Source organism: Pan paniscus, chromosome 4 (assembly GCF_029289425.2).
Source record: "Pan paniscus chromosome 4, NHGRI_mPanPan1-v2.0_pri, whole genome shotgun sequence".
NCBI classification, from domain to species: domain Eukaryota; kingdom Metazoa; phylum Chordata; class Mammalia; order Primates; family Hominidae; genus Pan; species Pan paniscus.
The window spans coordinates 142,604,774-142,630,554 of record NC_073253.2 but is presented as its reverse complement, the minus strand read 5'-3'; the positions used below and the strand labels follow the sequence as shown (position 1 = coordinate 142,630,554).

The window sequence follows — 25,781 nt, the reverse complement described above, 5'->3', positions numbered from 1 at the left end:
ACTTAAAAATGCTCTTGGTGTTAAATCTCAGTCAAAACATTAGCTGAGCACAGGCTAAAGTAACAGAAACTTCAGTGATGACACAACAAAGCAGACAATCTCTGCAAACATTGTTTGGAGAAGTCGCTAAACAATGGATAACTACAGCCTTCAACAATCAAAAAATAGCAAACCATGAAGAAAGGAGGAACCTGATTTCCAGAGTTACCACATTATAATATTTAAATGTCGAGTTTTCAATAGCAACAGAAAAAAAATCACAAGGCACACAAAGAAACAGGAAAATATTGCCATTCAAAGACTTAAAATCAACGGATAGAAATTGTCCTGAGGAAGCTCAAACATTGAGCTTTCTAGAGTGAGATTTTAAAACAACTGTCTTGAATATGCTCAGAGTTAAAGGAAACCATGGAAGGAAACCACAAAACAGGTCTCAAAAAATTTAAAAAGACTGAAATAATTGGAATGAAGGTAGGAATCAATAACAGAAGGAAAACTGGAAAATTCACAAAAATGTGGAAATTAAACAACAAACTCTTAAAAAAAGAGTCAAAAAGAGAAATCACATGAGATATCAGAATATACTTAGAGATGAATTAAAAACAAACCACAGCATCCCAAAACTTATGGGATGGGTGAAGGCAGTGCTCAGAAGGAACTTTATAGCTATGAACACAAATATTAAAAAAGAAGAAACATCTTAAGTCAAAAGCCTAACTGAACACCTTGCTAATATGTTAAGGATTTTTGCATCTATATTCATAACAGATGTCAGTTTGTAATTATCATTTTTTGTGATGTCTTTGTCCAGTTTGGTATCAGGGTAATGCTGGCTTCGTAGAATGACTAAGGGAGAAACTATTTGCAGTTCGCATATCTGATAAGGGTCCAATATCCAGAATATGTAAAAAACATCCTATAATTCAACAACGGAAATGACAAGGTGATATTTAAGGTATAAAGAATGAGAGGAAGCCCCCTATGTGAAGATGCAAGGGAAGAGCATTCTAGGAACAGGGAAGAGCAAGGGCAAAGGCCCTGAAGAAGAACAAAAGGCTCAGTGCTTGAGAGTGAGACACTTGCAGGGCCTGTGAGGTTGGAGGGTTTTAAGTGAGGGTCAGAGTGGGATAGTACAAGGATGTGGCAGGAAAGATGGGCAGATCATGTTGAGCATGGTAGGTATGGTCAAAAGTCATTCCCAAATTGCTCAGTTATTTCTAAAACTTTAAAAACTTGTAATAAAAAGGATCTCTTGGTTTTTATCACATGATAGGTCCTGTTATCAGAGAGGCCTGTATCCACCTTGAGCCGAGTTCTGCTAGGTCAGGGGAAGGAGCAAGTCTGGAGAAGTGGGTTGGTTATGACATGATCATGAGGAACAGACCATTGGGAAGAAGACAGTTCAGAGACAAGCAATATGCAAGACGGGTTAGCAGCACAGCTAAGCATTCCTTGGAGGGTCCTAGAAAATATTTCCTGAAGGGAATCTGATGAGAAGCCAGTTCTGTGATCAAACAGGACCGAGATGTGAATGTTGGTTAATTGTCCATTGAAATATATAGTGGCCCCTGACTACTAGAGAAATTAAGGAGATGGAGGATACTTATTTGTTTGCAGAGCCATCTTTACCACAAGACTACACAATCTTTGAGAAAAGGGACAGCACTGAGTATAGAAATTATATCTCAATAATTTCTCACTCCAGTCTTTAGCACAGGACCTGGCAGATCATAGCTACTAAAAAAAAGTAGCCTAAATGAATGGATGGAGGGAGGCAGGGATAGAGGGAGGAATGGAAATGGTCGTGTGGATAGATAGATGACCTTTAGAGGCAAAGTAACTGTTTATTACTTCATCATCATTATAATTCATAGAACCACATATGAGTATAAAATCCTACTGAGTGTTTGCAAGTTACTTCACTGAAATCTGAGCTCTGACTCTGACAGAGAATAATATACTTAGTTACAAAGTTAATTTAACTCAGCCTGAAATCCAGCAATAGTGCTTCACCATGTTAGAATTCCATCATTCCTGTGAACAGATGCTCTTCTGTGAGGCTTGATATCATAAAATTCTGCTTGTGGCAAAGAACAGACATCATCTCTAGGGTTGGCTGCTCCCAGAAACTCCTCAAAGCAGGAGTGAGGTCCAAAACAACCATGTGTGTACTTTGAAACCTGCCCCTTTACCATAATTTTATGAATCATCCCCTGACCTAAGCTTGGCCAATGACAGTTCCTCTCCCAGGAAATTTGTAAATTTTGAATTGAGAACTGGAAGAGAGAAATAACTGAGTCAAGTTAATGGCAGAACTCTAGACGGAAAGCCTACAAGTAAAATGTTGCTGCTAGGATCCTCAGAGCAGCTCTGGTCTGCCCTTTTAGAAACCCGGCTGATCTACTTCTCCTATTTCACTAAGCAGCAAAAGCAGGAAGCTGAAATGACCTCCCAGTAGAAGCTCTCGAAGATATTGCAGCCATCATGGGGATACCCATGACCCTGAGTTTGGTGGGGACCTGCTTACCTGAGAAGAATCGCATTTCCTCATATCCTTCTCCTTCTTTGCCAGACGCTTTTTTTTCTTGTGTAGAGGTTTGGACTCCAAAATCATTTCCTCAAGTTCAAAGGTAGGATCACAATTCAGCCTGCCTTTCTGCAAGGAAGACAGTTGGCTCAATCCTCAGATTACTGTATCATTCTGAAAAACACAGCAGACCTAATACGGAAAATAATACTTAGTCTTAACGGAGCAGTCCATGAATAATAAGCTGGGATTCCCACTCTAAGTTTTACGTTATTTATTGCCAGCATCGTTTTCCATATTCTTCGTTTATTTTTCTAAACTCTCAATTAGGCCTCAATGAGTAAAAACAAAAGCCAACTTACAATTATTTTTCTAAAGTGGAAAATAAATTTTGGGTTATGTTTCCCAAAGTGCGCTCTAATAATCATGTAACTCAGAATCACCTAAGTTGCTTGCTCAGCTTCCCAGTTCTCCAACCAGACTTCCCAAATCAGGATTTCAGAATGTGAGGTCCAAGAACTTGCACTTTAATAAGCTTCCCAGATGATTCCGATTCACACTAAAGTCAGAGAAGCATAACGTAGAACTTCTTTTGAGCCAGCGTTGATGGTTAATTGGAGGGACGCAACACATAGAAGGAGGGGGAAGCAAGAGTTGGGGTGCCTAGACCTTCATTGTGTCATGTGTCAATTATGGTACAAGTTGCCCCTAATGGACCCCACAAAGCGGAGAGGTAAGAACTCAGACCTACCCTCCTGTTGCTCCATAAGGTACAATTCCACCACCCTGCTTTCTCCTTTCTCTCACTTTGTACTTTCTACTTACCCTCTCTTTGGAGCATGCCTCCTGCTGTGTGTACATGAAGGATCACACTCTCACATTCCCACAGCAAATGCCTCATTTGGGCTTAAGAGTAATTTTTTTTTTTTTTTTTTTTTTTTTTTTGAGACAGGATCTCACTCTGTTACCCAGGCTAGAGTGCAGTGGCACAATCACTGCTCATGCAGCCTCAAACTCCTGGGCTTAAGTGATCTTTCTACCTCAGCCTCCTAGGTAGCTGAGACTACACCCAAGTACCACCACGCCTGCCTAATTTTTTTTTCTTTTTCTGTAGAGACACGGTCTTGCCATGTTGCCAAGGCTGATCTTGAACCCCTGATCCTCCTGCCTCGGCCTCCTAAAGTGCTGAGATTGCAGGCCTGAGCTGCCATGACAGCCAAAACAGAAAACTGAATTGGTTCTACAGGCCCCTTTAGAAGCCTCTTATTCTGCCCAATATACCTACAACTGAACATATAATTTCAGTTCTAGGCAGAGAGAAGGAGCTAGAGGCCTCACTTGGGACCTTTGGCCTAAGCTTCTGGACTCTGGCTCTTACCAGCATAATGCAGTAGACCACAGAAGTCCATTGGTTTGGCTATCCATCCAATGGGAATTACATGTCTTTGGTTATCAGTCCTTACAAATATAAATCCCTGAGACAGAACAAACAAAGGACAAGGGGCAAATGGTAAAATAAATTCCTCACCCCAACTCCAACAATTTTCAATTCTTTGACTCAGATCTCTAGGGACACAAACTTCTGCATCTTTAGAATCAAAGAAAACTTAAACCCCAGCAGATTCATGAGCGACTATTTGGGGAACTAGGACTTCCTTTCAATAAAAACATACCATAAAAAGTGGTTAAAAGCCAGAACTTCAGTTGCAAATATACCCGGATTAGAATCCCAGCTTGACTACTTGCTAGCTTTGTGACCTTTGGTGACAAACTTACCCTGTGCATGTCTCAATTCTCTCATCTGTAAAATGGGAATTGGGGCTCTCTTAACAACACTGGTGTGATTATCTAATGAGACAATGTGTGAATCTGGCACACCGGGTAATGCGCACTGAATGGGAATTATTTGGCTTTGTTAGGATTGACTCACATTAGGAATGAAACCTGGAATGAGCCTCTTCTGAAAAACTGCATCCCAGTTTATATCATTCATATACGGGAAGTTCTGGACATCAGATAACTGAGAAAATCGTTGGTCTGGATTAGGTTCGAGTAGCTGCCAATAAAATACAAACATCAAGGCCATAAGAAAGGATAGAAGGACAAAAAAAAATCATACAAATTCCCTCTAAATGCTTTCAACTGTAGGACTGAAGGAAAAAAGACAGTGTCCCCTATCCCTAATCCCATAAACAATGTAGATCATACATTATTAGAATGAACAGTATGTAGGATTCTGCAATGTGATGAGTAAAAACGGCTTGTCCTACTAAGTCAAATATATCTTTGATTCTTGACTCCTCTACTTACTAAGGGCAAATTTGTTCTCTAAATCTTAGTTTACCCATGTGTTTAAAAAAAAGTGGTAATAATGTATTTCATACGATTGTAATCAGGATTAGTGGGAGGCTATTTATACAAAGTACCTAGTAGAAAACCTATGGTGACAAATGTTGATACATTTCACAAGTGGAACTCATTTCCTACTAAGAATTGTAGCTGTTTTTACAACTAATTAAAATACATTGGGGGCGGCATAGATAAGGTGTAACTAAAGTAACTGTTATAGTTCTAGATTTTACTAATTGAGATAAAAGATTTTTGCCCCCTTAACCATTCCTGAGCCAACATCACAGCAATTGTGTGGCTCAAATAGGCATTGTCAGTCCCACTTGAGAATGCTTCTGAAGATGACAACCATGCAACCTCAGGGTGTAATTTGTGGAGTGAAGCAGGGCTGTCTTGGAACTAAGCAGAATTTGCTTATGAAAAATGATCCCCCATTCTATGTCTTTGACATTACTGATGCAATGTCCCTATTCCAAAATAGGGAACTTGACTCCGAAAACAAGAGACACAAATGATGACTCCTTAGCCACTAAAGCTATTTTCCATTACCAGCCACAACTGGTGCAATTTTCTCCTCAAAAAAAAAAAAAAAAAAAAAAAAAAAAAAGGCCAAGCCCATTCCTCTTGGGCCCCTCATTCTTGTTTTGTATCATCACTCAATACACACTTTTGACCTCCCGCTATAACTGTTCTTCATCTGTTTGATGAAGATGGGTACCTTGAAAATCTGATGAAAGCTGTGGACCTCATTTATTTGAATACTTGTCAAATTTCACTTCTCAGGCTTTGTGTTAGATGCTGAGAATACAATGGTAACACATGTCAGACATGGTCCCTACCCTCATGAAGCTAAGAAGAAAATGGTACGTAACCAAGGATCACACAAATGCTGGGTATAATTTTAAACTGAAAAATGCTATGAAGGAAAGATAGTGCTATATGAACTTACACCAAGAAGGTGATATTTGAGCCAAGAGCTAAAGCTGTGCTTCCCAAACTATGTAGAAGGGTCAGTTATTTTTGTTTGTTTTTGTCTGTTTCAATTTCCAATCCACTGAAATCAGTATGTGGTCTTATTATGCATTGCCAGTATGCAGCACCCCACATAGACACCTTGTGACTTGAGTTCAACAACCGTCAAACAAGCTTGGACCCTCTTCAATAAGACAAGTCCACTGATCAAGTGTTTAGATGCTACAGCAGTGTCCGATTGCTATAAAAGTTTCTAAATGCTTCTCTCAAGTTCTTTACTTACAATAGACCTGCAGAAAAAATTCATGGACTAGAACCAGTGAACCACATTGAATAGTACTGCTCTCAAGGAGGAACTGGAGGAACTAGGATTGGAGGCACTGTTCCAGGAATAGGTACTGGCATGTGCAAAGGCCCTGTGGTGAGAGGAAGACTGGTATGTAAAAGTGAAGAAGGGGAAAAGAAAGAAAAGAAGAAAAAGGCCAAAGCAGTTTATGTGTAGTCAAAGTGGGGACAAAAGTCCAAAAGTCCAAAACAAGGCTTGAGAGGTATTTTGAACTTTTGTACCACAAAATTATTTTAATCTTTATTCTAAGAACAAGGAAAATATCCTGGACTGTCCTTTAACAGACCACTGTGGGGCTGCATGGGGAATAGAATGGAGTGGTAAAAGTGTATGTGGACAAACCCGTTATAAGGCTAGACTGATGGCAGTTGGATCAGGGAAATAGTAGTGAGGACAGAGAGAAGTGAAATATTTTAATACTTAAAATATAAAATTTCAGAACCTGGTGATGAATTGAATATGCAGATGACAAATGAGTCCTGGTTTCTGGCTGGCATAAGTGGATTTGGATAGAGAAGCCAGTCACTGAGAGAATTTCCTGAGAAGATATTCAGGAAAGACAAAGATAAAGAAGTCCTTTGAGTTTAAGATGGCTTTGGGACATCCAAGGGGAATCTGAGTTGAGTTAATGAAGCCATGTATTTGAAAGCTAACAGCTAGAAAATACACTCGACAAATGTATACTATCATGACTGTCCCCAATATTGTATACTAACTTCTAAACTTAAACCAGAGAGCCTGCTTCCTTTTGTTACTTCCTTTGGACATGCAGTCTTCCTTCTTACCTTTTTAAGAAGTGACACCATTTCCTGTGACCAGGCAGAAGGGTAAGTTACAACAGTCGTCTCAAACGTGTGTACAATTTCCTTGCTGGAAGTACTGGAGCGAATATGATATGGTCTCTTAAGGGAGAAAAGAAGTAGAAGTCTTCATTTGTATAGGACAAAAGAAAAAAAATTTTCCAAATGTTTCCAAGCTAAACTTTCAACCGATAAAATATCTATATCAATTTCTAACCCTGTCCAGCTGACTCTTGCGTTGCCATATGTGTAGGGGTCCCGTGTTGCCAGACCCCCTACTTTTTCTTAAAGAGCCACTAGAAATTTATGGTCGCTTCTAAAATACCATAAATTTTAAAGTTGAACACTCCACTGAGCCAAACAAAACATTCAAGTGGGCTGAATCAGCCTCTGAGTTGCTGATTTGAAATTGTTTTATAAGGTATTATATAAGTATTAACATGAAATACTGGACAAGTCCTCAATAAATGGAAGTCTAAAAAATTATTATGTAAGGGTTGATTGCAAGTAAATCCAGAATTTTACCATACCATCCCTTTCACTGCAACATAATGAGGAAGCTCAGGACAGAAAACTGCTCAGAAAACATCAACTCCAGTCCCACAAATGCTATGAGTCCCTGGTTCCACGGAGTATGGCAGGGTGGAGAACTTTGTGATGAGGCAGAAGCTTTTAAAAAAATTTTTGGGGGAAGAACCAGGTTCTTCTACAGTTTTGACTTTGAAGAAAAGTAATTTAAAAAGAAAAGAAACAAAAGAAAACTGTGGATTAGCTGTAGTTTTCACAGCTTTACACTAGAGGACAGACTTTATCTATATTATTTTGTAGGGGACTCACCAACACTGAAATTTCATGTCTCTTATGTGAACTGTAAGCTACTCACAGCCAGAGATTATATCATTCTTGTTCATGAGACCAAGCATTCAGTAGGTGCACAATACATGTTTATTTAATGAACAAAATTTCCGTATTCGATTAACTAGCCACAGCACAGTTAACATGGATATACACATTGATCACATGCCTGGCCCTTTTAAGATATTTAATAAATGACTGTTGATGGATGACCTAAATTGGGGGAAATGAAAGGGTTTAAGTTTTTCCCTGTAGTAAATCAGTGTTAAGAGGTAATATAAAATAATCAAGTGTTTGAGGTTAAAAGGATTTGGTGCTAAACTTCTCCACTCAATTTCTGAGCTTGTTACTTCATCTGTAAAATGAGCTATCTCATGAGATTGCTGGAAAAATTAAAGGAGATAATATGTGTAAATTTCTCAACAGAGTGAGTGGCTAATAGTATTAGACACAATATAAGAGAGAGATTTTTATCATTATTGACACAAAGGTAAAAATGGGCATATGTAAATGTGAATGAATAGTGAACAGCAAAATGAGTCCTCAAGAAAAGTGATGGGAAGAAAAGCTTAATTTTACACATGGCAAGTCAATGTCAGCTATTCATGGAACCACGAAGTGCCAGGAGGTGGCCCTTGAAAGGGAGCTTAATTCAAACATTTTTTCTTTTTAAGTAAGATCTAAAAACAACTGCCATATTTTCCCCCTCAACACTAAATAAAGGACCATAGCTATATCATGTGTCTTGGTAATTATATAGTAGAAATAACTCATTAACTCAATATCAGTAAAGGAGTGCTAGATGCTTTATCACCATTATCAATGTTTATTGATAATTTAGTAGCCAAAGGGTTAGGTTACTCCATATGATTCAGACCATGTTTATCATTAAGAATCAGATTAGGCTTAGTATACTCAAGCCTCTAGGCTTATATGTGTATGCACATGTGTTTTTACTTTTTTCTGTGTTTCTTCTTGATTTTAATTCATTGCTGCTTCTCAACCTACTGTTTCCGGGCCACCTAGAAAATAAAATGATTTTATAAACAAATGAATTAACTGATGAATGCCACAAGCAGCTGGTTTAAGTGTGTACATTTTTCTCTAGTTACTTTACAAGGCCATATGACTGAATTTAATTTTTAAAATCTCCATGACCTGTTGGTTTATTAAAAAATAATCACATTGTCTTTATCTTATTTTTTAATTTACTTTTACAGTTCTAAATTTTAAAATTAATTTGAATTAATCAACTACCAGAATTGTATCTTTATTTATTTACCAATTATTTATTGAATGCCTACCATGTTCCAGCACCTTTCTTAGGCATTGAGGGTACAATGAAGAACAAGACATATATGGTTTCTATGTTGGTGGGGCCTACAGTCTACTTAAGGAAGCATGTAAATTTATTATATAGACTGTATACACACACACACACACACTTAAATAAATGGGATACATGCTATAGAGAAAAATTACAGTATGAAGTCACAGTATATATCATAAAAGCCTAAGGCAGCATCTAAACTAACAGTGAGCATATAGAGAATAAACAAAGTGGAAAAGGTGAAATATTATAAGGGAACAAATGATGTGTTGTGAATATGGTTGTATTTCAGAAGTGCAAAGGCAAAAGAATTGCAGCTAAGCATGTACAATGAGTACAAAACTATGTACACATCTATCCTAAGTTAACACTTTTGGATAATATGAAACTATAAAAGATGTGGACCTTTGCCTTTGCAATGGCAATGAGATAGTAGGGAGTTAGAGAGATGACAAAGCAGATTAATAGTTAAGGGACACATTCATTAAGACTGAAACCAAACTCAGAAATGATGAGAATGTTTTCGAGCACATTTTCTCATTAAGACATATACTTTTCTGTAAATAAAAATTTGTACGTATGGAGGAAATTGTTTAGCACCCTTCCTCTGTGCTTGAGTTGTATTGAAGCTTGTAATTAAATGTTACTTCCTTTTCTTCAGATAAGCTATATTTTGAAACGTAATTGCAGGTAGCATAGTTGGTCATTTTTTCCTGGAAGGTGTCTAAGTGATTTGTAGTGATTTGTTCCTCCATTCATTCAATAACTGTCAGGCCTCTGAGCCCAAGCTAAGCCATCATATCCCCTGTGACCTGCACATACACATCCAGATGGCTGGTTCCTGCCTTAACTGATGACATTCCACCACAAAAGAAATGAAAATGGCCAGTTCCTGCCTTAACTGATGACATTACCTTGTGAAATTCCTTCTCCTGGCTCATCCTGGCTCAAAAGGTCCCCCGCTGAGCACCTTGTGATCCTCACCCCTGCCCGCCAGAGAACAACCCCCCTTTTTCCTTTACCTACCCAAATCTTATAAAACGGCCCCACCCCTATCTCCCTTTGCTGATTCTCTTTTCGGACTCAGCCCACCTGCACCCAGGTGAAATGGCCTTGTTGCTCACACAAAGCCTGTTTGGTGGTCTCTTCACACGGATGTGAGTGAAAATAACCATGTATTATATACCTATTTAAAGTTAAATATTGTGACCAGGTGCGGAGGCTCACACCTGTAATCCCACCGCTTTGCAGGGCCAAGGCAGGTGGATTGCTTGAGCCCAGGAGTTCAAGACTAGCCTGGGCAACATGGTAAGACCCCAACTCTACAAAAAATACAAAAAATTTCCAGACATGGTGGCATATGCCTGTAGTCCCAGCTACTTGGGAGGCTCAGGCGGGAGGGTTGATTGGACAGAGGAGGGGGTGGTTGCAGTGAGCCGAGATTGGGCCATTGCACTCCAGCCTGGGGGACAGAGCAAGACTCTCCTGAGAAAAAAAAAAAAAAGTTAAATACTGTGAATAATACTAACCTATATAAGACACATACTTTACCTTTAATGAATTAACAACCTAATAATATACAAGAGATAAAAAATAAAAATTGATATGCCTATAGATTTAATCCTTAAAAAGAAAATAGATTTAGGTGTTCTGATCTAGAAAGCTGTACATTTTATCTTATGAAATGAAAAAAAAAAAGGCTCAACAAGGTAAAACATACTTCTGTTTTTGCTAAAACAACACATCTACCTATATCTATCTATCTGAAGATAGAGTATCCTTATGAGAACAGAAACAAGTTGGAAGTGAATGCAACAAACTGCTAAGATGGGGTTTAAAAGTCAAAGGGAGTTTAATTTCTTAATTGGAAATGTTCTTTGCCTTAGAGACTATAGCTGATTTTTGCTTTCATTTTCGTGGTTTTCTATATTTTCTAATAAGCTTAGATTCCAAAGATTCACAGGATACATAAAGTAAATAAATGTTTGGAAGAGATTCGGATCACTTTAGATAGGGAGGTCAGAGAATGTTTCTTTAGAGAAAGTGCTATTTTGTCATAGGTGATAAAGTATGAATAGAATTTGAATATAAAGAGATCTAGAAAAACCTCCCCAACACGAACTGGAATAGTTTAATAGTGTGTCCTTTCTTAGAAATGACCAAAATACTTGGCTATAAAGATTTTGAAAAGCCCCGCAATGAAGATATATCCTTTATTAAAACTTCATTTAGTGATTTCAAATCTTATGCAGAGTGATTTTTAAAGAAGACCAAGGTTTGCCTTGGAAACTCTTTTTATAGGCAAAGGAACAAGAGGTTAAAAAACCCAAGAGATGTTTTGAGAAGAGGAAGAAGTTCTAAGAGGCCAAAATGAGTTCATGAAGGGTCAGAAATACACAAATGGAAGCAAAATCTGAAACGTTGACCTAATTCCGAAGAATGCCAAGCTAAGACATCTGAAGTTTGTTGTGGGGAGTGGGCGGGGGTGCAGATAAGGCTTGTGAAGGGTGTGTGTGTGTGTGTGTGTGTGTGTGTGTGTGTAGCACTGGGGAGCAACAGTAGTTTCTTTTTCTTAACAGAAAAGGTCATATCTGTGTTTAGAAAAATGAATTTGTCAAAGTTGACATATCAAATCACAGGGAACTAGCATAGAGGTAAAATAATACGGGAAGAAGAGAAACAATTTTCTTAGCAAAATTCTTTCCAGGCAGGTGAGAATACCTCTTTTAGATAGGTGATAGTTAAATACGATCCTAGGCATGTTTGAAGAATAACAGATAGTCGTTTGTCTGTTTCAACTCGCTCCTCTGCTTCTGTTTTGCTAGGTATGTCATAAAAGATGAGGGCAGAGCACAATTGCTCTGAACCCCAGAAGCAGCTAGCAAGGGGCTAACACAGAAGCACAGCCACAGAAGGTGAGTAAATTGGCTGGGGAGAAAAAATTAAGGGTGAAGTGGGAAAGAGCAGATATGTTTCTACTTTTAAGTAAGTGTATGTTTCTCTTCTCTGTTTTCCTATATAATCATGAGTAGCATATCTACTTGATCACTGGATTTATTTAGAAACTTGAAAAAAAAAGCCCATCAGGAGGTAAAAGCAGGTAATATCCCTATGCAGGACTTACACATTTGGCTTACAAGGGTGGTCCTTTCACATCAATTTGACTAACTTATCCAAATTTGAATATACTTAAGAAATAGTGCTACAATGACTTCCTCAGGAAAGGCAGGAGTACAAACAATGAACTAATGAATGTTTGGGTGTAAAATGGACCCTGCAGAGTGAATGAAACAGATACAATTGTGAGATCCTCCTTTTTTTTGCTTTAGAAACACTCATCTTTGATTTCCTGAGCAAGATAAAGCCATTGGACCATGATGAAATAACCTCAACTTCTAACAACTGTTCTTACTGTGAATAGGTTAATTACTTGGGAGATGGCATTTTTAATGCAGAAATCATGATGGTATGTTGTGGGACCAAAGAAGAGGGCTATTGACAGCAGCAGAAAGAATGACTCCAAAAAGTTAGGAGAGGAGAGCTGCAGTATCTGGATGATGACTTGAGATACCCAATTCTTTAGTTCTGTGGGATAAACAAGCTCCTAAAGTCAGGTCTTCAACTCTTTGGTCTTAGAGGAATCACTGATTGCATCCATCACTGGGACCTTGAGAGTATACAACCTGTTACAGACTGAATATATCCCCTCAAAATTTCTAAATTTAATCCCTAACCTTCAATATGATGGTATTTGGAGATGAAGCCCTTGGGAGGTAATTAGGGTTAGATTAGGTCATAAGGGTGGAGCCCTCAGGATAGGATTAGTGGCCTTATTATAAAAAGAAGAGAAAGAGATTATCTCTCTCTCTGTCATGTGAAGGCAAGAAAGAAGCTGTCTGCAAGTCAGGAAGAAAGCCCTCACCAGAACCCAACCGTGATAGCACGTTAATCTCAGAATTCTAGACTCCATAACTGAGAAAATAAATTTCTGTTGGCTAAGCCACCCATTCTGTGGTATTTTGTGAAGGCAGATATTGCAGACTAAAATTTTGGTATTGAGAATTGGAATGCTGCTGGAACAAATGCCTTAAAATGTGGAAGTGACTTTGGAACTAGTTATTGAGCTGGAAGACTGTGGATGTATGCACTAGAAATATGGATATTAAGGGTGATTCTGGTGAGGTCTGACAGAAATGAGGAACATGTTATTGGAAACTGGAGGAAAGGTGATTCTTGTTATAAAGTGGCAAGGAGCTTGTCTGAACTGTGTTCTACTATTTTGCAGAAGGTAGAAATTGTGAGTGATGAAATGAGATATTTAGCTGAGGAGATTTCTTTTTTTTTTTTTTTTTTTTGAGATGGAGTTTCGCTCTCATTGCCCAGGCTGGAGTACAATGTTGTGATCTCAGCTCACTGCAACATCTGCCTCCCAGGTTCAAGTGATTCTCCTGCCTCAGCCTCCTGAGTAGCTGGGATTACAGGCATCCACAACCATGCCCGGCTAATTTTGCATTTTTAGTACAGATGGGGTTTCTCCATGTTGATCAGGTTGGACTCGAATTACTGACCTCAGGTGATCTGCCCGCCTCAGATTATAAGTGCTGGGATTATAGGCATGAGCCACTGCGCCAGGCCAGCCGAGGAGATTTCTAAGCAAAACTTTGAAGGAGTAACTTGGTTCCTTCTGTCTGCTTATAGTAAAATGTTAAAGGGAATGTTTGAATTGAAGAAAAAATAATTAAGCAAAAAGCAACCAGAAATTGAAGATTTCTATCCATATTGCAGAAAATGAGCAAGCCTGTTCTGAAGAGAACACTAGAGTGTAGCTGAACAATCAAGTAGTTATCTCAACAGAAGCTAGAAATAAAGATGGGATTATACTAGCAGATGCTGCCAGTTTGAATTTATGAAGAAAGGCTGTCAGACTTCTTGGATTTTACAGGCTGGGACCGTAATGCTATCCAGCTGTGAACATGTGCTATCCTTCAAGTAAAAGGAAGAAGGATCATGAGGGCGATTCACAGATCATCAGGGCTGCCATTCCCACTACAGGTCCAGAGTGCACTGGCTTGGGGAGCAGGGTTGCCTCCACCTCTGTTTCGAAGGGCAGGACCACCACTCAACAGAGCTGTGTAGACAGAGCCTTCACAGAGAGCCATGTGGGTAGTGCCTTTGTAGAGAGCCACTTAAGCAAGTCCCCTCTCCCCATCCCCAGCCATGAGAGTGATGCTCCCATGCCCATGTAGATCTAGAGGGCAAACCAACAACTCAAAGAAGATTATTCTCAAGTTTTAAGATATAATAGAATTTGCTTTGATATGTTCTGGACTTGTTTAGGAGCTGATGCCCCTTCCTTCTTTCCCATTTCCCTTTTGAAATGTTGGAATGGGATTCTCTATCCCACAGCTATGGTATCATTGTATTTTGGAAGCACATAACTTGCTTGTTTTTTGTTTGTTTGTTTGTTTTTTTGTTTTGTTTTGTTTAATGATGGGGTCTCACTCTGTAGCTCAGCTGGAGTGCAGTGGCATGATCTTGGCTCACTACAGCCTCTACCTCCTGGGCTCAAGTGATTCTCCCACCTCAACCACCTGAGTAGTTGGGACCACTGGCTTGCCCCACCATGCCTGGCTAATTAAAAAAAAAAAAGGTGTTGTAGACACAGGGTCTCCCATGTTGCCCAGGCTGGTCTCACACTCCTGGGCTCAAGGAATCCTCCTGCCTCCTACCTCTTAAAGTGTTGGGATTACAGGCATGAGCCAGTGCCTGGCCACTTGTCTGCTTTTATAGGTACATAGCTGAGGAGAAATTTTGCCTTAGGATGAATCATACCTCGAGTCTCACCCATACACAATTTCTATGATGTTTAGATGAGATTTTGAACTTCAGACTTTAGAGTTGATATGGGAATAAGTTAAGACTTTTGGGACTGTTGAATGTATGTATTTTGCATATGAGAAGGACATGAATATTGGAGGGGTCAAGGATAGAATGTCATGGACTGAATGTTTGTGTCCCACTCAAAATTCAGATGTTGAAGCCTTAACCCTCAATTTGATGGTATTTGGAAATGGAGCCTCTGAGAGGGAATAAGGGTTAGGTTAGTTTATGGGGGTAGGTCCCTCGTGATGGGATTAGTAGACTTATAAGAAGACAAAGATCTCTCTCTGCCATATGAGGACACAGAAAAAAGCCTGCTATCTGCAAGCCAAAAAGAGATTTCACCATAACCCGACCATTCTGGCATCTTAATCTCAGACTTCCAACCTCCATAACCAAGAAAATAGATGTCTGTTATTTAAGCCATCCTGTCTGCAGTATTTTATTATGGTAAGCAGAGCTGACTGAGATATAACCTAAGGAGCGTATTTCCATTATGTAATAGTTTGCACAAATTGTATAAAATATGTTTCAGCATATTTGCTTTCTTTTCATCTCTTTTTTCTGGGAAAGAGATTCTTAGTTTAAGAAATGTTTCCTTTAAAAGGAAATGACTCTAATTTGTCACTGAACCCAGAACCCAGGAGCCAAGTGATAGAAATCCAACAAGACAGAGCATGAATTGTGTTGTATTAATAATTCACACTAGCCTTGGTGAGGTATGTCTGAATTAGAGTCCTGTACTATGACTGCAAAATGACTTTCTTTAAACAAACACAGATATTTACACAAGATATTTAGTGAGGTGTATTGATTTCCCCTCTTTGGGAGTTTATAATATCCATATTATTCCTTTACTTTTAACTGTGTAATTTAATGGTAATTGACATGGTTGGTCCCATATGCGGGACAAATGAATTAACCTGTGCAGAAATCTCAAGGGGTGTTATCAACATCACATGGCATAGCTGATTTCAGCTTTCAAGTGAACCGCTTGGATCTTAGCAAACAATACATTCTTTCATTCTAAAATAGAACTTGCTGGAAAAATAACCAAAGAGGAAATGCTACTACAGTACCCGGCCTCTCAGCAGTTCATATGCCGTCACTCCCAGGGACCACCAGTCAACAGCAAAGGAATAGCCTGCTCCTTTTCTGGAGCTGAACATCTCAGGTGCTGAAAAACACGAAAAATTAAACCAGTTTGATTCCCTGAGACATTAGTATTATATTTTCTCAACATGTTCCTCCAAAGGAGAATTACCAGGATCAAAAATATAAACACTTTTATGGATGTTTATCATCCATTGCTAGATTGCTCACAGCAGGCAAACATTTCTAATTTTCTAATCTCTCTCAGTAGCCTCATTCATCAGCCAACACACACAGGCATGCATAGGCCTTCATGGATAAACTCTTCTCTTATTTAGATCATGCACCGATTAAAATTTGGGTCCTATTGGGCCTCAAATATGTGGCTCACCCTGAAATCAAGAAGGCTAAGAAGATGTTATTTGTTTTGATTGGGAAGGTTTGAACTAAAGGATCTAAATTTCTATAACAGTCGCAGACAACGTGCAGAATTTGGTACAGCATACATTGGATAATCTCTCTATCTCAGAGTCACCTGGAAGCAGCAAGGGACGCACTTGCAGCCATCTGTTGGGGATGAGGGAGGGAGAAAAGAGGGAGCAAGCATTCTGGAGAGTGTAAGGTTTTACAACAGCTGTGGGTTCTTTACACTTTGTAACTGTAGTTCTTTCAATTGATTCCAGTGGAAGGCAGAGCTACAGTCAATTTTACCCCCAGAGAGGACCCCAAGTTATGCATTCTCTAAGCACTTTGACACACTATGAACCTTTTACTTACCCTTCTAAGAATAAACCTAACTCCTGAGGGATGTAATAGGGAGAATGAAGCACAAAGCAAAGGCAGGGAATGCTTCTGCATGCTCACCACCATATTCCTACTGTCTAATACAGAATCTGGCATTCAGAATCACTGGAGAGAAATTTGTTGAATGAATGAACAAATCAATTGCTCAAGCAATAGTTATGATCATTAGCTCTGGAGCTGTGCTCTCTGGGTTCAAATTCTACCTTCACCACTTACTGTGACCTTGAGCAAGTTGGCAGAGCCTGAGAAACAGCAAAAGCAGAACAATAAGGCAATCTTTCTCTTTTCTTTTCTTTTTTTTTCTTTCTTTCTTTTTTTTTTTTTTTTTTTTTTTGAGACAGAATCTCACTCCATTGCCCAGGCTGGATTGCAGTGATACAATCATGGCTCACTGCAGCCTCGTCCTCCCAGACTCAAGTGATCCTCCAACCTTGGCCTCCCAAGTAGCTGGGACTACAGGTGGGTACCATCACATTTGGTAAAATTTTTGTGCTTTTTGTAGAGATAGGGTCTTGCCATGTTTCCCAGACTGGTCTTGAACTCCTGGGCTTAGGTGATCCACCTGCTTTGGCCTCCTAAAGTACTGGGATTACAGGTGTGAGTCACTGCACCCAGCCAATAAGGCAATCTTTATAGAGTTAGAAATTAACAGTGATAATCCATGTCAAAATCTCAGTATGGTGCCTAGCACTTATAAAGTGCTCAGAAACATTGGGTAGGCTTCTAGAGAGGCAAACATTCATAATAATTGACCTAGTTGAAAGATATGTATGGTTGATCCCAAGCCTCCCGTATAAAGTGCTGGCTCTGGGCAAAGGAAACTGGTATGACATGGGTCCTGCACACACAGGTTTTCCCTACCCAGTGCACTCATGTTCTTTTTAAGTAAAATCCTGTGAACAACATCCAACTAGAGAGGTAGAGTGTTTACATCCCAATGCCCGGGACTGGCCCTGACTATAAGAGCTTGATGCAGCAGGAATAAGGAGGGCTATTTCCCTAGTGCATTCACCTTTCATGAATCACTGCATCCTTTCTGCAAGTCACAGCCCCCAGTGCAATTTGGGAGGTAATGGCCCTGACCCCACACTACTCCCACAGACAGGATGGACTATATTTCTGCTCTCCCTTCTCAGTATCTCACAACAAGTCATATCAGATAGTCCCCAGGTGATGGGTGACAGACACGTCACTCAGAGAAGCTACAAAGAACTTTGAGGGATAATCAGAGCCACTGTGCTAAGAAAATGCCTAATAGAATAAACATTACTCTATACAAGTTATGTATCTGTCATATTGGATTATCCTTGGGGTTTACATGAGTATTCTTTTCACTTTCTTTCTTTCTTCCAGCTTTATTTATCCAGTATTCTTTTTTATCCTCTTCTACCTGGTCTATTTTCAGGCATGAAAACATTTTAATACACATTTATTCATTCAGCAAATATTCATGGTATGCAAGGCACTGAAGCATTTTAGTGGAACATTAAGAAGAAACCTTATGACAACATACAAAAACATAACAGACGAGTAATTATTTGAGCCCTCAAATAGCTGAGAAACCAGAGCAGGAAGATATTGAAGGGCTTTCACCAACCCTTCGAGAAGATTCCCTGCACCTAAGAGAGTACTAAGAGAGTCAGAGAAGGGCTAAGTGTCCTTCAAAAAAGCCACTGAGTATTTTGTTTGGTATTGCTCATTATGTATTTCTATACATATATTCAGAAAAGTAAATAAAACACTGCAGAATTAGCAAACAGTTATAAGCAAATGTCCACATAAACATGACACAGGTCAAGAAATAGAATCTTGTCCCCATCACTGTGTCCTGTTCTGTTCATAACCCTAGAAGTCACTGTGCTAAATTTTATGTTAATAATTTTCTTGTTTTTCTATATAGATCAATATCTATGTACATATTTTTAGACAATAGTTTAGCTTTGCCTATCTTATATAGCTCCCAGAAACTGTGGATAAATTGGCTGGCTACCTATTTATTTATTTCAGTGCTTTATAATAAAGGAAACACTAACAAAGCAAAAAAAAATCTATGCCTTGTATTCTATTAAATTCCATTAAATTAAATCCTATTAAATCAAATCGTATTCCTTGTATTCTTTGGTGTCTTACTTTTCTTACTCAATGGTATGTGTATAAGATTTATCTAAGTTGCTACATGTAGTTAAGTTTGTTCACTTTTAGTGCTATATGAATATACTGTAATTTACCTACCTATCCCATTGTTGATAGCCATTTGGGTTATTTTCAGTTTGGGACTATTGTGAACAATGCTGTCATGAACGTTCCTATACATGTGAGATTCCTATAAGTGCATATCTCTTTAGAGTGTATTCCTGGCAGGGGAACTGTTGGTGATAAGAATGTGTATCTTTTATGTGTACCACAGAACTCCAAACTATTTACCAAAGTGTTGTATAAATTCACACTATGACCAGTATTAGATCAGGATTCCTTTTGTTGAACATCCTTACCTACACTTGGCAATAACTGACCCTTTATTGCCAATCTGGTGAGTGTGTAATAGTATTTCACTGTGGTTTAAATTGGCATTGTCTTGTTTACTAATAAGCTTGACTACATTTTAATATATTTATTAAATATTTGGATTTCCATCATTTGGTTTTCAGATTTTTTTAAACGTGGGTATTAAATTTTGGTCAGGACATAAAGAAAGGGACCCAACAGTAATCTATACATTTAATGGAATTAATTCATGGAACTTTACAAAAATGATTCTAAATTTCATCTACAAGAAAAAAAATTGTGGAAGTAATATTTTTGGAAAAGAATAAAGAAAGAGTCCTGCATCCCATGTATTAACCTATAAAGCTACAAGATTTGAAATCTACAGAATATAGATGTTAGTACAAAAATGTATTTAGTTTATGATGAACATATTTCAAATCAGCATGGAAAGGGACTTATTTAATACATAGTCTCAAAACAATTATTTAATAATCATACAAAAATAAAGTCAGATCCTTGCCACATCCGTTCAGTCAAAATAATATACAACTGAGTTAAGTAAAAAAATGAAACCATAATCAGAATAAAAATATTAAGCAAACACATCTAAAATCTGGTAAGAAGGTCTTGCTAAGAACAGCATCAAAGTTAGAAAACAAAGTAAAAAGATGAGTGGCTTGATAATATTTTTAGCAAGCTTTTCATGTCAAAACTAGGCCATAAAACAGCAACAAATTAAAAAATGAGAAATTATATTTGTAATGAAATGTACAACAAATATGATACCCTAGGATTTCATATTCCAAATATATAAAAGGCAAGAATTATTTATATAATCAATAAGAACTATTGGAATAGGATAAAAGTATTAACACCTTAAAAGAAAATGAGCAAAGAATTTGAACAGGCAATTGACAAAAGAAGTCAAAGAAATACTGTGGTGATATCATAATGTCATATCATTTTTACTTACCTTTTTTGGGACAATTAAAGATATTGATAGTGTAGCACTGATAAGAATGCAGGGAAATGAATATCTTCAGACACTTCCAGAGCAAGTACAAGTTAATATGAATTTTCAGAACAGAAATCTATTAACATGTAAAGCCTTTGACCAGAAATTCTTTTGCTCTTTTAATTAATCAAATTAATTAATTTTAATTAAGAAGTAAAAATTGCATATATTGTATACGACACTATGTTTTGAAATAAATACATTGTAGAATGGCTGAATAGAGCTAATTAACATGTGCCTTACCTCACATTACCCACATTACCGTTTTCTGTGGTGAGAACACAAAATTTTCTTTGAGTGATTTTCAGTAAGAGAATACATTATTATTATTGAATGAAAATTTATCACAAAGAAATAACTAAGTTCCAGGACATAATTCTGCTAACAGGATTTTTACTACAAATTTAAATGTACAGGTTGAGTAACCCCTATTTGAAATACTTGGGACCAGAAGTGTTCTGCATTTCAATTTTTTTTTTCAGATTTTGAAATATTTGCACTATACTGGTCGGTCATCCCAAATCCCCAAATCAATCCAAAATACTCCAATGAGCATTTCCTTTGAGTGTCATGTTGGTGTTCAAAATGTTTTGGATTTTGGAGCATTTTGGATTTGGGATGCTCTATCTGTATTTCAAAATGAGAAACAACCTAACATTCAACAATAAAAAATTGATTAAGAGAAGTGGGTTTCTATTTTAGCAGAGGCATGTTTATTGACATGAACAAAGGGACAGTACTGCAGCATGTTAAGAGTTAGGGCTCTGGCATCAGACCCCTATGACTGTCTCCACCTTCACAGTCAACAAGTTTCTTAACCTTTCAGTCTGCTAATTTTTGAAGTGAGAACAATATATACTATAACAATAGTACTATATATACAATATACTACATTAATTATATGTTAATATATTATGCAATAATAAAACTGTAACGATAGTACTGGCCTCACAGAACTGTTTTTAGTTTAAATGACAATGCATGCAGTTACAACAGTGCTTAACATTTAGGAAGAGCTTAGCAATGTCAGCCATTCTACCTTCATCATTGTCACATCATCGTCCATGTCTCAGGCACGGCATGTTTCTAGACTTGGGTTTAATTTCATGCTCTGCCAATCACTGGCTGTGTGATTATGAACACATCACTTTCTCTCTCTCTGGGCCTGATTTTTTTTTAACTTGTAAAATCTAAACAATAGTAAAACCTATTTTATGGGGTTGAGAGTTTAATAATAAATGTTAAAAACTTAGCAAAGTGCTTGGAACAATAAATGTTCACTATATGATGCTATCATTATTGTTACATTATAAAATGAAAATTTAGGTTACATTTAGCATGATCGAATATTTAAAAAATGTAAACAGTATGTGTTTGTGCTTAGGAAAAAATGTCTGGAAATAAACCATAAATATCTATTGGCAAAGGGATTATTACTTTTCTTTTGCTTGCTAGTCCATAGTGAACTTATTTATATATATATATATATATATACACACACACACACATACATATACATATATACACATACATACATATATAATTTGGAGGAGAATGTTTTATTTTTATTTTTATTTTTTATTTTATTCATTTTATTTTTTTTGAGACGGAGTCTCGCTCTGTCGCCCAGCCTGGAGTGCAGTGGCGCGATCTCTGCTCACTGCGAGCTCCGCCTCCCGGGTTCGCGCCATTCTCCTGCCTCAGCCTCCCGAGTAGCTGGAACTACAGGCACCTGCCACCGCGCCCGGCTAATTTTTTTTGTGTATTTTTTTTAGTAGAGACGGGGTTTCACCGTGTTAGCCAGGATGATCTCGATTTCCTGACCTTGTGATCTGCCCGCCTCGGCCTCCCAAAGTGCTGGGATTACAGGGTGAGCCACCGCGCCCGGCCGAGAAGGTTTTAATTGGTTATCTCTAAGTAATCTGGATTATATTCATACAGACAAAGGAGAAGAGAGAAGGAATAATGGAGGGACCAGAGGGAGCACAGAGGTAGAAGACAATAAATTGTAAAAAGCAAAACTTCCTTGCTGGATGGAAGGTGGTGAAGAACTGGCATACTGTCTTATTATTTACAGAGCTATGGAACTGATTTAAAATATGCTCAGCATCTTGTATTAGTAGATGAATATTTCTCCAATCTTCATTCAGTATTTTGGTTAGTTTTCTTTCTTTTTAGAATTCTTTTTGTTCTTTCTGGTGAATTGCTACTTAGTATCCTATGGAAGCACTATAAAATGGGTGCTGATAGATTTGGTAGATTTTACCAAATCATTGGGAGCATAATTTTTAAAAAGAGACAGCAGACTTCTACCCACAATACGTCTGGGAAAGACTCCTATCCAAAAGGAGGAGTGTGGCAATCACATAATCATTTTGGAATAAGGCAGGAAACATTTCCAATATCTTAGCCTAACTAAGTTGACTTAGAACCATTTAAAAACCACAGATAAAAATATTTACAAATATATATTTTTATTTCTCATTAATCTTCCTTTTAAGAAAAAGCTTGATTTCTGAAATCAGACAGAGCTTGATTTAAATCTAGACTTTTCAATTATTAGCCATGTGATCTCGGCCAAATTATTTAGCTTCTGATTTTTCTCATTATAAAGTAGTGATAAGTGTAGTCCGCCCCATAGGGCTGCTGAGAAAAATAAACAAATAAATGAATGTAAAACATTTAACACCTTGTCTGGTCCGGGGAAAGATTTCAAGAAATATTAGTCATTGTTAATTACAAGGGTAAAAGTGGAAGGTGCACAGAATTTTTCCTAGGTTCCAATTTCCCAGTTCTATCTTGTGAGAAGACTAGAAATGCCAACTTTGAAAAAATTACATTATACAGATATTGTACTTAAAACCACTGGGGAGAGGAAAGAAAGGTGGCCTCCCCGTACTTCTCTCACCATGGAAACCAACCCTGGAAACCCAGATGCACATTTTCTGATTTGGCTCCAAGAAAATAGCCCTTAATATGGAAACCCAGGAAACCTGGAGAATAAACTCATCAGAGCAGCAGGCTTGGATATGCTTTTTTATCATTTGAGTACCATAGGTTTTAGGCAGAAAATAGGCTGAATTATATATGTCCATTATTTTAGAAGTGACAAAAGAGATTTATTCCCCCCACTGGTAATTGAAAGCCATGAAATTTGCAGTTGTTCAAATATCATAGAAAATAAGGCTCATTTTTTTTTTCTCATAGAAGATTTCTGTTGGAAAGTGAGGTGGCTCTGCATGTGGGGGGTTCTCTTTTCCTCTCTCTCTCTCTCTCTCTCTCTAGTTACCTGGGGGAAGAGAATGAAATATTAAAAGAAAATGGCATTGCTCTTGCCCTTGATTTCAAGTTGAAATATTTTACCTTTGAATTACTCTGACCATATCTAGCTGAAACAATTCATTCCACCCCTGACTTAATCCCACCAGTTTAAACAGCAACATCACCACATCACCTGCTTTAAGCATCCTAACTAATTAGGGTAAAGCATGAGTAGTTTTTTTTGTTGTTGTTATTGTTTGTTTTTTCTTTTGAGATGGAGTCTCACTCTGTCGCCAGGCTGGAGTGCAGTCACACAATTTCGGCTCACTGCAACCTCCGCCTCCCAGGTTCAAGCGATTCTCCTGCCTCAGCTTCCCGAGTAGCTATGACTACAGATGCACGCCACCATGCCCAGCTAATTTTTGTATTTTTAGTAGAGATGGGGTTTCACCATGTTGGCCAGGCTGGTCTCGATCTCTTGATCTTGTGATCTGCCTGCCTCGGTCTCCCAAAGTTCTGGGATTACAGGTGTGAGCCACCGCACCCCGCCAAGCATGAGTAGTTTTTAGTCTTCTGTCATTTGACAGCAACTGTGCAGTGTCTAACTTCCTGTTTTTGCTGGATAAGGAGCTCGCCTAATGATATCTCAGTCTGTTGCCTAATAAGTTTTAGTCCTATTTGCTTATTACATTTACTTTAGATGCTTTACAATTCAGTTCTGTGAATTTTAAAACTATTCTTATATCTGATTCAAAGCTCCTTCACCCACCCTGCTGGGCTGGTTTCAGCCACCCCGGTATGGAGGTGGAGGATTGATCTGGCTCTCACACACGTCCTTCTATCTTTTCCTAGAAAGCACTATTTGTTTTAGGACATGAAAGAAGGGTAGTCGAGGCAGAGGGGTCCTCACACATGTGCTACCCCTGCAGAGTAATCTCTCTTTAGGGGTCTGTGGCGGAAGTTGTGACTCCTAGCTACACGGAGGAATTACGCTAAGAGCTTTAAACCACCCTGTGCCTAGACTCCACTCTCAGTGATTCTGATATGTTGAGCTCTATTGGGACTTGTGGTGTTTTCAGGAAGTCACACTGATGGGAGCCTCCCTCCCTTCCAGGCTATACTCTTGGTCATTGGAGGGTCCCATGTGAAGGTGGATCACAGCCTGTAGCTAATCCACCTCCCTTCTCCCCAACACAGTCACATTCACTGCATACCTGTCTCCTGCTGCTATGATCCCCAGAAAGACTAGCCCCCAAACTCATCAAGCTTCCATGGCCAACCAGGCTGTGTTAACTCCAGGACCAGTCAGCAAGTCCAGTAACTACACAGATATCTAACCAAGAATGAAATTCCAGGTATCTTTTCTTGCAGTCACTCTAAGAGTTTACAGATAATTCTCTGAGATCTGACTCACTTGCCTTAGGAGCAACCACAGGGAGAAGGGAGGGAGAACTCCCTCTTTCTGAATACTGTGTGCCCCCTCGAGGACACTAGCTCTCTCCTTGCATTGTTGAGGCTGGACGGGAAGTAAAGCTAGTTCTGCTAACAACTAGTTCTGGTGTCTATATAGATGGCTGCTCCCAACAGGTGAACTTAGAGTTTTTGTAGTTGATTTGTTACCACACCTATACGTGAAACCAACTGACAATTTTGCATCTAACACTATCTTTTTGGTCACCCCTTAGTAAATGCTGAATTGTCAAGGCAAAAACCAGTTCCTCACCTCGCTACACACAAAATAATGCAAAGACATTTAAACTTTCTGAGGCAGAATTTCCTCACCTTTATTTATTTTTAAAAATAATTTATTTGTTTTTAGAGACAGAGTCTCACTTTATCACTCAGGCTGGAGTACAGTGGCATGATCATAGCTCACTGCAGCCTCCAACTCCTGGACTTGAGCAATGCTCCTGCCTTGGCTTCCAAAGCAGCTGGGACCACAGATGCATGCCACCATCCAGCTCCAGAATTTCCTTATCTTTAAACAGAAGAATTCATGGGATTGTTGTGGCACTACAAGTAAATCTAAAATTATAGCTGGGAATGTATTTTGTAAAGTTTAT

The 25,781-nt window shown here is 38.4% G+C and overlaps 1 protein-coding gene across 4 annotated transcripts in view; it reads right to left on the bottom strand.

The window, feature by feature from the left end:
- The window catches only part of STK32A (serine/threonine kinase 32A), a 154,288-nt gene that overhangs the window by 11,205 nt on the left and 117,302 nt on the right, over nucleotides 1–25,781 (bottom strand). For all 4 annotated transcript variants that reach the window (XM_008954481.6, XM_055112762.3, XM_055112761.3 and 1 more), the window contains 4 exons: nucleotides 16,139–16,236; nucleotides 6,980–7,096; nucleotides 4,458–4,583; nucleotides 2,528–2,656 (listed from right to left, as the gene is read on the bottom strand). In XM_008954481.6, the coding sequence (XP_008952729.1) occupies nucleotides 2,528–2,656; nucleotides 4,458–4,583; nucleotides 6,980–7,096; nucleotides 16,139–16,236 (470 nt within the window). The remainder of the gene's footprint in view (nucleotides 1–2,527; nucleotides 2,657–4,457; nucleotides 4,584–6,979; nucleotides 7,097–16,138; nucleotides 16,237–25,781) is intronic.